General features: G+C 42.6%; 1 protein-coding gene across 2 annotated transcripts in view; it reads left to right on the top strand.

Annotated features, from left to right (window-relative positions):
- The window catches only part of LOC126412530 (transcription elongation factor SPT6), a 163,307-nt gene that overhangs the window by 59,683 nt on the left and 88,262 nt on the right, over window positions 1-15,362 (top strand). For both annotated transcript variants that reach the window (XM_050082184.1, XM_050082176.1), the window contains one exon: window positions 1,224-1,412. In XM_050082184.1, the coding sequence (XP_049938141.1) occupies window positions 1,224-1,412 (189 nt within the window). The remainder of the gene's footprint in view (window positions 1-1,223; window positions 1,413-15,362) is intronic.

The following is a 15,362-nucleotide window of genomic DNA, read 5'->3' as shown; positions in this document are numbered from 1 at the left end:
TATTTATGTAAGAATTTTTGCAGCATGTGTTTACTTTCCTTTCTTGCTAGTGGAGGAATGAGTTTATCCTTATTTTTGCAATTACCCCTTGCCTACCCCCCTTCCTCTCTCCCTTGTGTGTGTGTGTGCGTGTGTATGTGTGTATGTGTGTGTGTGTGTGTGTGTGTGTGTGTCTGTGTGTGTGTGCGCGCGCTTTCTTGTGTGCGTATGTGCGTGCATGCATGTGATATTATTTCTTCACTTTCTGCTGTGGGCTGGTGCTGAAAGAGACTCCAATCTATTCAAGCTACAAAAATGATGTAATCAGTTTTGCAGTAACTCCTCTGCATTATAATCACAATGTTTCCACTGTATAACTTCATTTATATCTGAGGGTGAAACAGATATCTCTTTAACTGATAACTCAGCATAGATTGCGACTGGAATTCATACATTGATTTGACATTACAGGATGACATACTTCATATAATCCTCAATTTTTCTGGCATTAACATTATTGTCTGCACCCTTTTCCACATGACTTCCAAGGCAATACCAAACCACTATGCCAAAGCATAAGTGGGCCTTCACAGCAGTTGGAGATGCTCACTCATTGCTGTGCCTTGTTGATGTTTTGAGCCTTATGCCTTTTACACTCCATCTAGCATATACGGCAAACCAGAGCGCACATTAAACAATGTTTCCAAACAATGGAAACTCCAAGTTGCAATATCAACAATATTAGGAAAAGGACAGATTGCTGTGCACCGTATAGGTGACCTGTTGGGTTGCAGACAGTTACAACGAAAATACTGACTCATGTAAGCTCTCAGCCAAAGAGTACTTCAGCAGTGAAAGAATGTGCGTGTGTGTGTGTGTGTGTGTGTGTGTGTGTGTGTGTGTGTGTTCTTTGCTGAAGACGGCTTGTGGCAGAAGCTTTGATGTGTAACAATCTTTGCATTGTGCCTGTCTGCTAGTCAGCAGGTCATCTTTCTGATGAGCAACAATCTTTCCTTTTCTTAATAACATTCCCAGTTTCCACGAACATCTTTCATTGGCCTGAGAGAGTAGAAGTGGAATGTGTAATTTATTAGTCGATACGTTGCACCACAGTGCATGCATGTATTATTATTATTATTATTATTATTATTATATTTGAAAACTTGGATCTTATGTTTGCTGTTGTGTAACTGAAAAGTGCACTTTCGTAAATATTCATGCATTATTCTGTTGTTTGTTCCTAGGATGGACATGGAGATATGAGAGATAGGTCGAGAAAAGGTCCTCAAACTGTCGGAAAAATCAAAAAGGCTTTAGATTTTATGCGAAATCAACACTTGGAAGTTCCTTTCATTGCCTTCTACAGAAAAGAATATGTTCAGCCTGAATTAAATATAAATGATTTATGGAAAGTGTATAAATTTGATGAAAAGGTAAGTAAAAAATGCTTAATGATGATTTTACCATTAGGGATACAGGCAAATCGTGTTTACTTTAAAGTGTAGTTAAAAAGCACTTATATGCCCATATTACAAGTAAAGGGAGATTACCTTTGTACTTAAGATGTACCTATATTGGTAAACTTGCATAGCAAAAACTGCTCTTATTATTTGCACAAAGAAAGAAAGAAAGAAAGAAAGAATGGATGGAACTATTATATTTCATATGACATTGCAGTAAATGAAATTGAGAAATCAGTTCCTCCCACATCGTGTAACATTGCATGTGCAGGGTGTCCATAAATTAGGTATTGAATTTGTTGAAATAATTATTGTGTTCTTATTATTTATAGTGGCGTATGTTAGTCACATGTTACATTCAACATGAGCATCCTTCACATTCCCACACAACTCCCACCTGCTGGCTACATCTACATCTACATCTACATTGATACTCCGCAAGCCACCCAACGGTGTGTGGCGGAGGGCACCTTACGTGCCACTGTCATTACCTCCCTTTCCTGTTCCAGTCACGTATGGTTCGCGGGAAGAACGACTGTCTGAAAGCCTCCGTGCGCGCTCTAATCTCTCTAATTTTACATTCGTGATCTCCTCGGGAAGTATAAGTAGGGGGAAGCAATATATTCGATACCTCATCCAGAAACGCATCCTCTCGAAACCTGGCGAGCAAGCTACACCGCGATGCAGAGCGCCTCTCTTGCAGAGTCTGCCACTTGAGTTTATTAAACATCTCCGTAACGCTATCACGGTTACCAAATAACCTAGTGACGAAACGCGCCGCTCTTCTTTGGATCTTCTCTATCTCCTCCGTCAACCCGACCTGGTACGGATCCCACACTGATGAGCAATACTCAAGTATAGGTCGAACGAGTGTTTTGTAAGCCACCTCCTTTGTTGATGGACTACATTTTCTAAGCACTCTCCCAATGAATCTCAACCTGGTACCCGCCTTACCAACAATTAGTTTTATATGATCATTCCACTTCAAATCGTTCCGTACGCATACTCCCAGATATTTTACAGAAGTAACTGCTACCAGTGTTTGTTCCGCTATCATATAATCATACAATAAAGGATCCTTCTTTCTATGTATTCGCAATACATTACATTTGTCTATGTTAAGGGTCAGTTGCCACTCCCTGCACCAAGTGCCTATCCGCTGCAGATCTTCCTGTATTTCGCTACAATTTTCTAATGCAGCAACTTCTCTGTATACTACAGCATCATCCGCGAAAAGCCGCATGGAACTTCCGACACTATCTACTAAGTCATTTATATATATTGTGAAAAGCAATGGTCCCATAACACTCCCCTGTGGCACGCCAGAGGTTACTTTAACGTCTGTAGACGTCTCTCCATTGATAACAACATGCTGTGTTCTGTTTGCCAAAAACTCCTCAATCCAGCCACACAGCTGGTCTGATATTCCGTAGGCTCTTACTTTGCTTATCAGGCGACAGTGCGGAACTGTATCGAACGCCTTCCGGAAGTCAAGAAAAATAGCATCTACCTGGGAGCCTGTATCTAATATTTTCTGGGTCTCATGAACAAATAAGGCGAGTTGGGTCTCACACGATCGCTGTTTCCGGAATCCATGTTGATTCCTACATAGTAGATTCTGGGTTTCCAGAAATGACATGATACGCGAGCAAAAAACATGTTCTAAAATTCTACAAGAGATCGACGTAAGAGATACAGGTCTATAGTTTTGCGCATCTGCTCGACGACCCTTCTTGAAGACTGGGACTATCTGTGCTCTTTTCCAATCATTTGGAACCCTCCGTTCCTCTAGAGACTTGCGGTACACGGCTGTTAGAAGGGGGGCAAGTTCTTTCGCGTACTCTGTGTAGAATCGAATTGGTATCCCGTCAGGTCCAGTGGACTTTCCTCTATTGAGTGATTCCAGTTGCTTTTCTATTCCTTGGACACTTATTTCGATGTCAGCCATTTTTTCGTTTGTGCGAGGATTTAGAGAAGGAACTGCAGTGCGGTCTTCCTCTGTGAAACAGCTTTGGAAAAAGGTGTTTAGTATTTCAGCTTTACGCGTGTCATCCTCTGTTTCAATGCCATCATCATCCCGTAGTGTCTGGATATGCTGTTTCGAGCCACTTACTGATTTAACGTAAGACCAGAACTTCCTAGGATTTTCTGTCAAGTCGGTACATAGAATTTTACTTTCGAATTCAATGAACGCTTCACGCATAGCCCTCCTTACGCTAACTTTGACATCGTTTAGCTTCTGTTTGTCTGAGAGGTTTTGGCTGCGTTTAAACTTGGAGTGGAGCTCTCTTTGCTTTCGCAGTAGTTTCCTAACTTTGTTGTTGTACCACGGTGGGTTTTTCCCGTCCCTCACAGTTTTACTCGGCACGTACCTGTCTAAAACGCATTTTACGATTGCCTTGAACTTTTTCCATAAACACTCAACATTGTCAGTGTCGGAACAGAAATTTTCGTTTTGATCTGTTAGGTAGTCTGAAATCTGCCTTCTATTACTCTTGCTAAACAGATAAACCTTCCTCCCTTTTTTTATATTCCTATTAACTTCCATATTCAGGGATGCTGCAACGGCCTTATGATCACTGATTCCCTGTTCTGTACATACAGATTCGAAAAGTTCGGGTCTGTTTGTTATCAGTAGGTCCAATATGTTATCTCCACGAGTCGGTTCTCTGTTTAATTGCTCGAGGTAATTTTCGGATAGTGCACTCAGTATAATGTCACTCGATGCTCTGTCCCTACCACCCGTCCTAAACATCTGAGTGTCCCAGTCTATATCTGGTAAATTGAAATCTCCACCTAAGACTATAACATGCTGAGAAAATTTATGTGAAATGTATTCCAAATTTTCTCTCAGTTGTTCTGCCACTAATGCTGCTGAGTCGGGAGGTCGGTAAAAGGAGCCAATTATTAACCTAGTTCGGTTGTTTAGTGTAACCTCCACCCATAATAATTCACAGGAACTATCCACTTCTACTTCACTACAGGATAAACTACTACTAACAGCGATGAACACTCCACCACCGGTTGCATGCAATCTATCCTTTCTAAACACCGTCTGTACCTTTGTAAAAATTTCGGCAGAATCTATCTCTGGCTTAAGCCAGCTTTCTGTACCTATAACGATTTCAGCTTCGGTGCTTTCTATCAGCGCTTGAAGTTCCGGTACTTTACCAACGCAGCTTCGACAGTTGACAATTACGATACCGATTGCTCCTTGGTCCCCGCATGTCCTGACTTTGCCCTGCACCCGTTGAGGCTGTTGCCCTTTCTGTACTTGCCCAAGGCCATCTAACCTAAAAAACCGCCCAGCCCACGCCACACAACCCCTGCTACCCGTGTAGCCGCTTGTTGCGTGTAGTGGACTCCTGACCTATCCAGCGGAACCCGAAACCCCACCACCCTATGGTGCAAGTCGAGGAATCTGCAGCCCACACGGTCGGAGAACCGTCTCAGCCTCTGATTCAGACCCTCCACTCGGCTCTGTACCAAAGGTCCGCAGTCAGTCCTGTCGACGATGCTGCAGATGGTGAGCTCTGCTTTCATCCCGCTAGCGAGACTGGCAGTCTTCACCAAATCAGATAGCCGCCGGAAGCCAGAGAGGATTTCCTCCGATCCATAGCGACACACATCATTGGTGCCGACATGAGCGACCACCTGCAGATGGGTGCACCCTGTACCCTTCATGGCATCCGGAAGGACCCTTTCCACATCTGGAATGACTCCCCCCGGTATGCACACGGAGTGCACATTGGTTTTCTTCCCCTCTCTTGCTGCCATTTCCCTAAGGGCCCCCATTACGCGCCTGACGTTGGAGCTCCCAACTACCAGTAAGCCCACCCTCTGCGACTGCCCGGATCTTGCAGACTGAGGGGCAACCTCTGGAACAGGACAAGCAGCCATGTCAGGCCGAAGATCAGTATCAGCCTGAGACAGAGCCTGAAACCGGTTCGTCAGACAAACTGGAGAGGCTTTCCGTTCAGCCCTCCGGAATGTCTTTCGCCCCCTGCCACACCTTGAAACGACCTCCCACTCTACCACAGGTGAGGGATCAGCCTCGATGCGGGCAGTATCCCGGGCAACCACAGTCGTAGTCCGATCAGGGGATGCGTGGGACGAGCTGGCCGTCCCCGACAAACCCCCATCCCGACCCCCACAGTGATGCCCATTGGCAACAGCCTCAAGCTGTGTGACCGAAGCCAACACTGCCTGAAGCTGCGAGCGAAGGGATGCCAACTCAGCCTGCATCCGAACACAGCAGTTGCAGTGGCTGTGGCACGAAAGACTTTCTGGAACATTTGTGTGGTTATAGCTGCACCAGCTCTTCTGATTCAGTCTTGAAGCTTGCCAGTGGTTTGACATAGTGTCGGCAAAACACATGTCCCTTGATAAATCTCCAGAAAAGAGACCAGTGGGTGTGAGATCGGGAGAATGCCCTGCTCAAATCATGGGTCATGCACACCCAATCCTTCTTCCTGAAACAAATCATTCAAAAACATATGCGCATCTAAGGCATAATTACACAGTGCTCCATCTTACACAAATTGTGGTAAAGGAAACTGTTTCAGCATATACAAGTATGTCGCCCCATTGATGGAGTTTTCAGTGATGAAACATGGACCATACATTTTGTCATAGGATACTCCCATCCACACATTAACTTAGGGAGAATCTTGATGGAATTTTAGGTGCTCTACTGGTGGTGCGTCAGCCTAAATAATGCAGTTATGTTGGTCAACTCTTCCACAAGGGTGGAAGGCTGCCTTGTCACTGAATAAGATTTGGTTGAGGATGTTGCAATTTGCATCTACTGCAAGCAAATCCTGCCATGAGTCCACATGCTCTGCCAAATCGTTCACATGTAATTGGTGCAGATGGTACAGCTTTTTTCCAGCATGCATCACAACCCATTATCTACCGTCAAGTATGGAATGTCCAGTTCCACTGACAATTGCCACACCAATTTTAGACTGCTGTGTGCTGATGTCTTCAGTTCAGTCAGCAGAGTTTGATTGATGGCCAAGCTTGTTCTTAATGGTACCAGGTGCTTAATTTATTCACTGATTGCTGAATCGCCGTATTAGTAGGTCGAGGTTTATGGAATTGGTGGTCAAATCTCATCTGAATTTCACCATAAAACAACATCTGCAACCTCCAAGCCAGAGTGTATATCTTCACTTACGGAGTTAATATCACCTTTAATGATAGAACTAGTGTTTAGGCGTGCCATGAAGTCAGTCCATCATTTTCAGCAACAACTACAACTTTTGTATCTACAGTGCACCTGCAGTCCACTAAACACCATATGTCTACACCCCCATTTTCTACCAAAACAATACTTAATCTCTGGACACCCTATATTTGAGTATCCCATTAAGGATCTTCGAGTACTAGGTTTCTCATGACTTTTGATGAGCGTATATTTTTTTATAATATTTATTTGTCTTGCAGTGAAACACAGGACAATAATTCATATATTTTTCATCGTCCTTTCAAAAAACTGAAGTGATTTAAGAGACATTTAAAAGTATATACAGTGAAAACTGTCTTATGTTTTTCAAGGGTATTTAAGAAATGATATAAAAATATGAAAATGTAAAATAAAATGTACTTTATATAATGTAATTGTATAGATAAAAATTCTACTCACTAAGCGGTGGCAGGAGAAAACACACACACACACACACAAACAAGCAAGACTGTGGCTCCTCCTTGTGGCAGAAGAGTTGAAGGGAAAGGAAGAGTTTCCTAAATCTCTCCAGTCCTTTTCCTTCGCCCATCTTCCTTTCCCTTCAACCCTTCTGCTGGAAGAAGGAGTCACTGGCTCCAAAAGTTTGCAGATGTGAAATCTTTTTTATACTGTATTCTCCTGCTGCCACTTGGAGAGTAGAATTTTTATCCATCCAATTACATTGTATTGTCAAAAATTGATTATTTTGATCCAGTTTTGACTAATAGATAGAGTGATTAACGGGGAAGGTTCTTTTATGTTATTTGTAAATAGTTTGTGAAAATTGGCTGAACTACGATGAATTAATGTGTGCCATTGCTGTGAAAATGATGGCATTGTCGTCTAGCAGTACAGCTGCCACAACTCCAAGCAGCAGTGAAACTTCAGCAGAAGTTGGGCATGGTGGTGTGTACCTGAAAACCGGAAGCTTGCGGGATTGAATTCTGATTGGACACAGATTTTTCACTCTGGTTTTTTAACCTAGCATTCACTTCTCCATTACGTAGACATAGACCAGAAGCAAAACATGGTAAATGTATGTCTCCTTTCGCGATGCAGCATTGAAGTCAGGTGAGGTGATTTAGTGGTAAGGTGCATGACTGATAACCGAAAGGTTGTGGGATTGGATCCTGGTTGAACCACAGATTTTTATATTTGTCTGTGAATCTAGCAATCACCTCTCAATGATGTGGAGATTCATGAAAAAAACAACGTGTTTAGGTCCCCCATTAAACAGTAGGACACCTTTTCCTGGTTGGATGACTGGAAAGGGAGACACGAGTTGCCAAAGTGATGTCCAATTGAGACTTGTACCAGGACAATGAGCCATGTGAAATTATTATTGCCAGACTCTATGCGTATATACATACATTCTCCTTCTATACGTGTTGTAAATTATAGTCTCTCACTGCCTATATTTGAAAGCTACTCTCAGGAACTATAGTAGAGATTTTGGTACTCGTGACACACTTGCGCGTAAGTCGTCAAATTCCCAGGATCGACGAATCTTATCTGTTCCATATTTCGTTGGAGTTTGGATGGACATCGCATGCCAATGAAGGGAGCTGCGACATACCGTACCATCTGCAGTGGCACAATCGTGTTCAGTGGTGATTTCCGGCTAATGGCCAGCTCTTACCTCATGTATCAGGCATGAACTGGTCACAGATGTGCATAGCCTTTTGATGCACAGTTCACATTGTTAGCAGGTTGCGGCTGGACAGTCACTGATGCCTTTAGACACTGCAGTAGCCTATGCTGGCAAGTGGTCTGCGCGACTGTTGGAATGTGATGATATTCTGTTGCCTAATGTTGTCTGATATATCCATGTGAAGCCGGGACAGGTCACTAGTACTTTATAAAAAAAAATCAGTGAACCAGTTTATTAATTGTACAGACATTGAATTGGCAACCAATAGTTGTACACGAGTTTGGCGTATTAACACGCTTGTAACTTTTTTTCCAAAATAAAAAAAATGTTTTTCTTGAAAGAAATTTAGATTTATTGTCTTTTTTAACTTCTTAGGTAAATTTTTTCTATGTCATTGGTTCTGAAACTTTCTTCCTTTTTACCAGATTTTCGTTTATTCAGAAACTGTGAAATGAACAGTATTTGCTAATCAGCAAACAAAGATTACAAGAGCATTTAAAATTTAAATTGCAAAGTTTAGTGTGGTGGATGAGCTTGCTTTTGAGAAGAAAGTTTTTTGAAATGTGGTGTAAAAAAGCAGAAACTGCCACTCAGAAGTTCGTCGCTTACATTTAGATGTGAATGTTTGTTAGACTTCAGAGCTGGAAAACCAGTCTCACACATGTATCTAGTTGCAAAAGGAATCAGGATCTTCTTTCATTTTCGCTCAGCATTGGGAATTCCTTGCTAATGTGTATCCAAAACTCCAAAAAAGACACTTCATTTAATTTACTCTTCAGTGAAGTATCACAATTAAGACCAATAAGTTGCTCTTCTCCTTTATATTTAGACATGATGGTCCAGGAGCATTTTTGAATGGATTTTTAATCTAATTTAATTCAACAAAATCGTCACTGAAATACTTTTCAAAGTGAACTTTCAGTTTTGCAAAATTATGAAGATGACAGGTTTTTTTTTTCTCCATTGGAAGTATCATACCGTCTGGATCTTCTAACAGTAACACTAGTGTAGAGAACATATCTAGCATGCCACTTTCCATTTGATATTACTGCATCTCTAATTTCTTGGTAAAAACCTTTACTTTTTCATTCCAAGATAGTACAGTTGTGTAATTATATTGAAGTGAAGGGCATTAAGAATATTTAGTTTCACGAAAAGTCAATGAGGTAAGCCGTTTAAGGCAGAAAATCTCTGTTGCTGGAACAGTCTGCCAGAGAATGGCTTTTCTCCTTTAAGAAACAGAATACCTCTTTCCTCAGTTCAAACGTTCTTGTTAGTACTTCATCCCCTGAGAGCCATTGAGCATTATTAAAAAGGAGCAGTTGAGTGTATTCAGCATCTGTCTCCTCATGTAGCACCTTAAAAAGCCTCGAATTTATGGATTTTGCCTTAATAGTAGTAACTGTTTCTACAACTGATTGCAGCACTTCATGAAATGGTGGGCTATGTTCTTTAGTGGCCAGAGCCTTCCACTGTGTCACACAGTGAGTCAGTACTGCATCAGGAGTTACAGCTTTAACTTTCACTTGCAATCCAATATGAATACCATATGTTAAGCAAGCTCCATTTATAGATACCCTAATTCACCTGTTCCACAATACAATTTTGATTTTAAAAAGTATGGATCATGTCAAAAAGGCTTTGAGCTGTAGCTGTTTCCAGTATCAGCTCACAGAAGATCGATTCCTTTTTATTTTTTTATTATTTTTATTTTTCTATGTACTTATTTATCCACCCTTAGACAATATACATTGTATGGATGTCGTCAGTGAATGTGCAAATTATCGTATGAAGTCTAAATGTAATAACACGATTCACGTTTCTGTCGCACTTCACCTAGTGTAGACCGGGAACTGTCTGTTAGGCATGCCCGATGTGAACTGGCTGGGCACGGCCCGTGCTACCTGAGTTGTTGTTCCGCCGGCAGAGGGCGCAGCCGAATTCTCGCGTGCCCTCTGTTGGGCGGGACTTTACTTGCGGCAACTACTGTCCGTGACGCACCATGCCAATGTGCGCCTCCCGCGATCTTTCTGGTGGCTACTGCACTAAATATTTTCTTAACCAATGCCATTTACATTATTTGATAACCATAGGTTTTTTGATGTGGAACTAACATACATAAATACAGAGCTCTGCGTATTATACAAATGAAAAAAGATTATTTATGTTGTTTAAGTAAATATACTAGGTGTGTTGATATGGAACTAGCAGACAAATACATAGGCATAAGTACATAATACATGAATAAAAAAAATATGATTTCAGGTATAACTTATGCTAGGTGTTCCCAATCTTTCTATCTAAATAGAGGCAATGACTCAACCTTGTGTTACGATCAAGAATAATGTTATTCAAGCTATAATTGTCAAAATATTTTCTAATATACATTATGGTATGAAAAATAGACTCACAAGGAACAATCAAAATGCCCAGGTTTTTAAATAATTCTTTGTAGTGAGCCCATTGATTGCATTTTGTCATTATTCTTACAGCTCTCGTTTGTAATCTGAAAACTGTTTGTAGATTCTGGGTACTATTTCCCCAAAAGATTATTCCGTAGCTAAGGATGGCATGCACATAACCAAAGTAAGCTGACCGTACACAGATGTCACTGCATACTGATGCAAGAACTCTGAGCACGTAGCATGCTATGGAGACCCTCTTTGAGATAATCATGACATGTTCATTCCATTTTAGTCGGCTGGTCATGTGCAGTCCTAGGAATTTAGTGTTAGTTACATCTGTTATTGAAGTGTTGTGTAGTTTTAAATTTATGGACTTGTGCTTCTTGTTTATTCTAAAGTACATGCTGTTTGTTTTCTTAATGTTGAGGGTTATTCTGTTCTCTGTAGACCATTTGTAAACATCTGCTCGTGCTTCATTGGCTTTTTCCAATAGCAGGTCAGGTGTCTTGCTAGTAATCAGTATATTACTGTCATCAGCATCTCCATGCTCCTCACATTGTAGAAAATCAGTAATATAAATTAAGAACAGTATTGGGCCCCTGAAAACTTCCTTGTGGGACTCCTATATTAACATACTGTGCGCCAGATAAGTGATTTACCAAATATTTGGAAGTGCTATGTGAAATTTCTACTCTCTGCACTCTGCTGTTTAGGTGCTATTTATTTACCACTCCTCTGATTCCCAGAGACTCCAACTTGTGAAGAAGAATGTTGTGATCAACAGTATCAAAGGCCTTTGATAATCTATGGAAATTCCAGTTACATAACTGTCCTTATCTAGTGATTCAAGAATGTTAAACTCAACAATGAAATTAATACAAGCAATCAAGTGAGCATCTTTATACATATTAGTCATTTTGGCCACTTGAAGTGCAAAACAGTTGTTAAACACATTATTGATTAGCGGCTCACATAAATCGTCAGAAATGCCCAAAATACTTCTATGCACTGCGTCGTTAGACATAGGAATACTTTTCAGCTGTTGAGCAAATGATTCAATAAAAAATGTTGATACTGTATCAATCACTGCTGGCACAACCAGAGCATCTGCAACGGTGTGGGATTTTTGCATTCAGCAATCCTGTGTGAAATCTGGCAAGAGGGCCGTGGAAGTTACATTTTCATTTTAGCAAAGTTCTTCTGGATAGACAATGAAACATTTAGTTTCCCGATAACAAGTTCCTTTTGTTTTCCCATTCGTTAAGGTTGTTTGGTTTCAATATCTCTCTCTAACTTGTTAGCCTTCATGCTGTCAGCAGCTAAAGTAGTTAGACAAATTGCATACTGTTGATATTCTTCACCATTGATTGTTGTTTTTGTGAAGCCTAGCAGTAAACTGTTCTGATGATAAATTCTCGTTTTTAGCTAACCACCTCATCCCGCAGTAAAGTTTTCACTGCACAGACACAAGCAGACATTTGTAAAGGCAAAGAGTTTGGGTAGAGATGTCAGTCGAGGCGGAAGTAAAGAGGCAAAGATGTTGTTGAAAGACAGGTGAGGTATGAGCGGCGACAACTTGAAATTAGCGGAGGTTGAGGCCTGGCGGATAATGAGAAGAGAGGATATACTGAAGGGCAAGTTCCCATCTCCAGAGTTCTGACAGGTTGGTGTTAGTGGGAAGTATCCAGATAACCCGGATGGTGTAACACTGTGCCAAGATGTGCTGGCCGTGCACCAAGGCATGTTTAGCCACAGGGTGATCCTCATTACCAACAAACACTGTCTGCCTGTGTCCATTCATGCGAATGGACAGTTTGTTGCTGGTCATTCCCACATAGAAAGCCTCACAGTGTAGGCAGGTCAGTTGGTAAATCACGTGGGTGCTTTCACACGTGGCTCTGCCTTTGATCGTGTACGCCTTCCGGGTTACAGGACTGGAGTAGGTGGTGGTGGGAGGGTGTATGGGACAGGTTTTACACCGGGGGTGGTTACAAGGGTAGGAGCCAGAGGGTAGGGAAGGTGGTTTGGGGATTTCTTACGGATGAACTAAGAGGTTACGAAGGTTAGGTGGACGGTGGAAAGACACTCTTGGTGGAGTGGGGAGGATTTCATGAAGGATGGATCTCATTTCAGGGCAGGATTTGAGGAAGTCGTATCCCTGCTGGAGGGCCACATTCAGAGTCTGATCCAGTCCCGGAAAGTATCCTGTCACTAGTGGGGCACTTATGGGGTTCTTCTGTGGGAGGTTCTGGGTTTGAAGGGATGAGGAAGTGGCTCTGGTTATTTGCTTCTGTACCAGGTCCGGAGGGTAGTTGCGGGATGCGAAAGCTGTTTTCAGGTTGTTGGTGTAATGGTTCAGGGATTCCGGACTGGAGCAGGTTCATTTGCCACGAAGACCTAGGCTGTAGGGAAGGGACCGTTTGATGTGGAATGGGTGGCAGCTGTCATAATGGAGGTACTGTTGCTTGTTGGTGGGTTTGATGTGGACGGACGTGTGAAGCTGGCCATTGGACAGATGGAGGTCAACGTCAAGGAAAGTGGCATGGGATTTCGAGTAGGACCAGGTGAATCTGATGGAACCAAAGGAGTTGAGGTTGGAGAGGAAATTCTGGAGTTCTTCTTCACTGTGAGTCCAGATCATGAAGATGTCATCAATAAATCTGTACCAAACTTTGGGTTGGCAGGCCTGGGTAACCAAGAAGGCTTCCTCTAAGCGACCCATGAATAGGTTGGCCAATAGCCACACAAACAAACACAAACATACACACAAAATTCAAGCTTTCGCAACAAACGGTTGCTTCATCAGGAAAGAGGGAAGGAGAGGGAAAGCCAAAGGATGTGGGTTATAAGGGAGAGGGTAAGGAGTCATTCCAATCCCGGGAGCGGAAAGACCTTAGGGGGAAAAAAGGACAGGTATATACTCGCGCGCACACACACACACACACACACACACACACACACACACACACACACATATCCATCCGCACATACACAGACACAAGCAGACATTTGTAAAGGCAAAGAGTTTGGGCAGAGATGTCAGTCTAGGCGGAAGTACAGAGGCAAAGATGTTGTTGAAAGACAGGTGAGGTATGAGCGGCGGCAAATTGAAATTAGCGGAGCTTGAGGCCTGGCGGATAACGAGAAGAGAGGATATACTGAAGGGCAAGTTCCCATCTCTGGAGTTCTGACAGGTTGGTGTTAGTGGGAAGTATCCAGATAACCCGGACGGTGTAACACTGTGCCAAGATGTGCTGGCCGTGCACCAAGACATGTTTAGCCACAGGGTGATCCTCATTACCAACAATCACTGTCTGCCGGTGTCCATTCATGCGAATGGACAGTTTGTTGCTGGTCATTCCCACATAGAAAGCTTCACAGTATAGGCAGGTCAGTTGGTAAATCACGTGGGTGCTTTCACACGTGGCTCTGCCTTTGATCGTGTACACCTTCCGGGTTACAGGACTGGAGTAGGTGGTGGTGGGAGGGTGCATGGGACAGGTTTTACACCGGGGGCGGTTACAAGGGTAGGAGCCAGAGGGTAGGGAAGGTGATTTGGTGATTTCATAGGGATGAACTATTCCCTACCCTCTGGCTCCTACCTTTGTAACTGCCCCCGGTGTAAAACCTGTCCCATGCAACCTCCCACCACCACCTACTCCAGTCCTGTAACCCGGAAGGTGTACACGATCAAAGGCAGAGCCATGTGTGAAAACACCTACGTGATTTTACCAACCGACCTGCCTACACTGTGAAGCTTTCTATGTGGGAATGACCAGCAACAAACTGTCCATTCGCATGAATGGACACAGGCAGACAGTGTTTGTTGGTAATGAGGATCACCCTGTGGCTAAACATGCCTTGCTGCACGGCCAGCACATCTTGGCACAGTGTTACACCGTCTGGGTTATCTGGATACTTCCCACTAACACCAACCTGTCAGAACTCTGGAGATGGGAACTTGCCCTTCAGTATATCCTCTCTTCTCATTATCCGCCAGGCCTCAACCTCCACTAATTTCAAGTTGTCGCCGCTCATACCTCACCTGTCTTTCAACAACATCTTTGCCTCTTTACTTCCGCCCCGACTGACATCTCTGCCCAAACTCTTTGCCTTTACAAATGTCTGCTTGTGTCTGTGTATGTGCGGATGGATATGTGTGTGTGTGCGAGTGTATACCTGTCCTTTTTTCCCCCCTAAGGTAAGTCTTTCGCTCCCGGGATTGGAATGACTCCTTATCCTCTCCCTTAAAACCCACATCCTTTCGTCTTTCCCTCTCCTTCCCTCTTTCCTGATGAAGCAACCGTTTGTTGCGAAAGCTTGAATTTTGTGTGTGTGTTTGTGTTTGTTTGTGTGTCTATCGACCTGCCAGTGCTTTTGTTTGGTAAGTCTCATCATCTTTGTTTTTAGATATATTTTTCCCATGTGGAATGTTTCCCTCTATTATATATATATATTCGAAGAGTTCTGACACATCCATGCTTTGTGATCGGAATTTTTGTTTGTGGGCAAAATTTTCACATTTTAAAACAATGTCATTTCTTTGATTTGCAAATCACAAAGTGTTTTATTTTTAGAGCCATCAAAATTAATGCCTAACATTTCTGTATGGTGAACTTTACAATGGTTCACTCCATGCT

The sequence above is a fragment of the Schistocerca serialis genome, chromosome 1 (assembly GCF_023864345.2).
Source record: "Schistocerca serialis cubense isolate TAMUIC-IGC-003099 chromosome 1, iqSchSeri2.2, whole genome shotgun sequence".
In the NCBI taxonomy this organism is placed as follows: domain Eukaryota; kingdom Metazoa; phylum Arthropoda; class Insecta; order Orthoptera; family Acrididae; genus Schistocerca; species Schistocerca serialis.
This window is presented reverse-complemented; position numbering and strand designations above follow the sequence as displayed.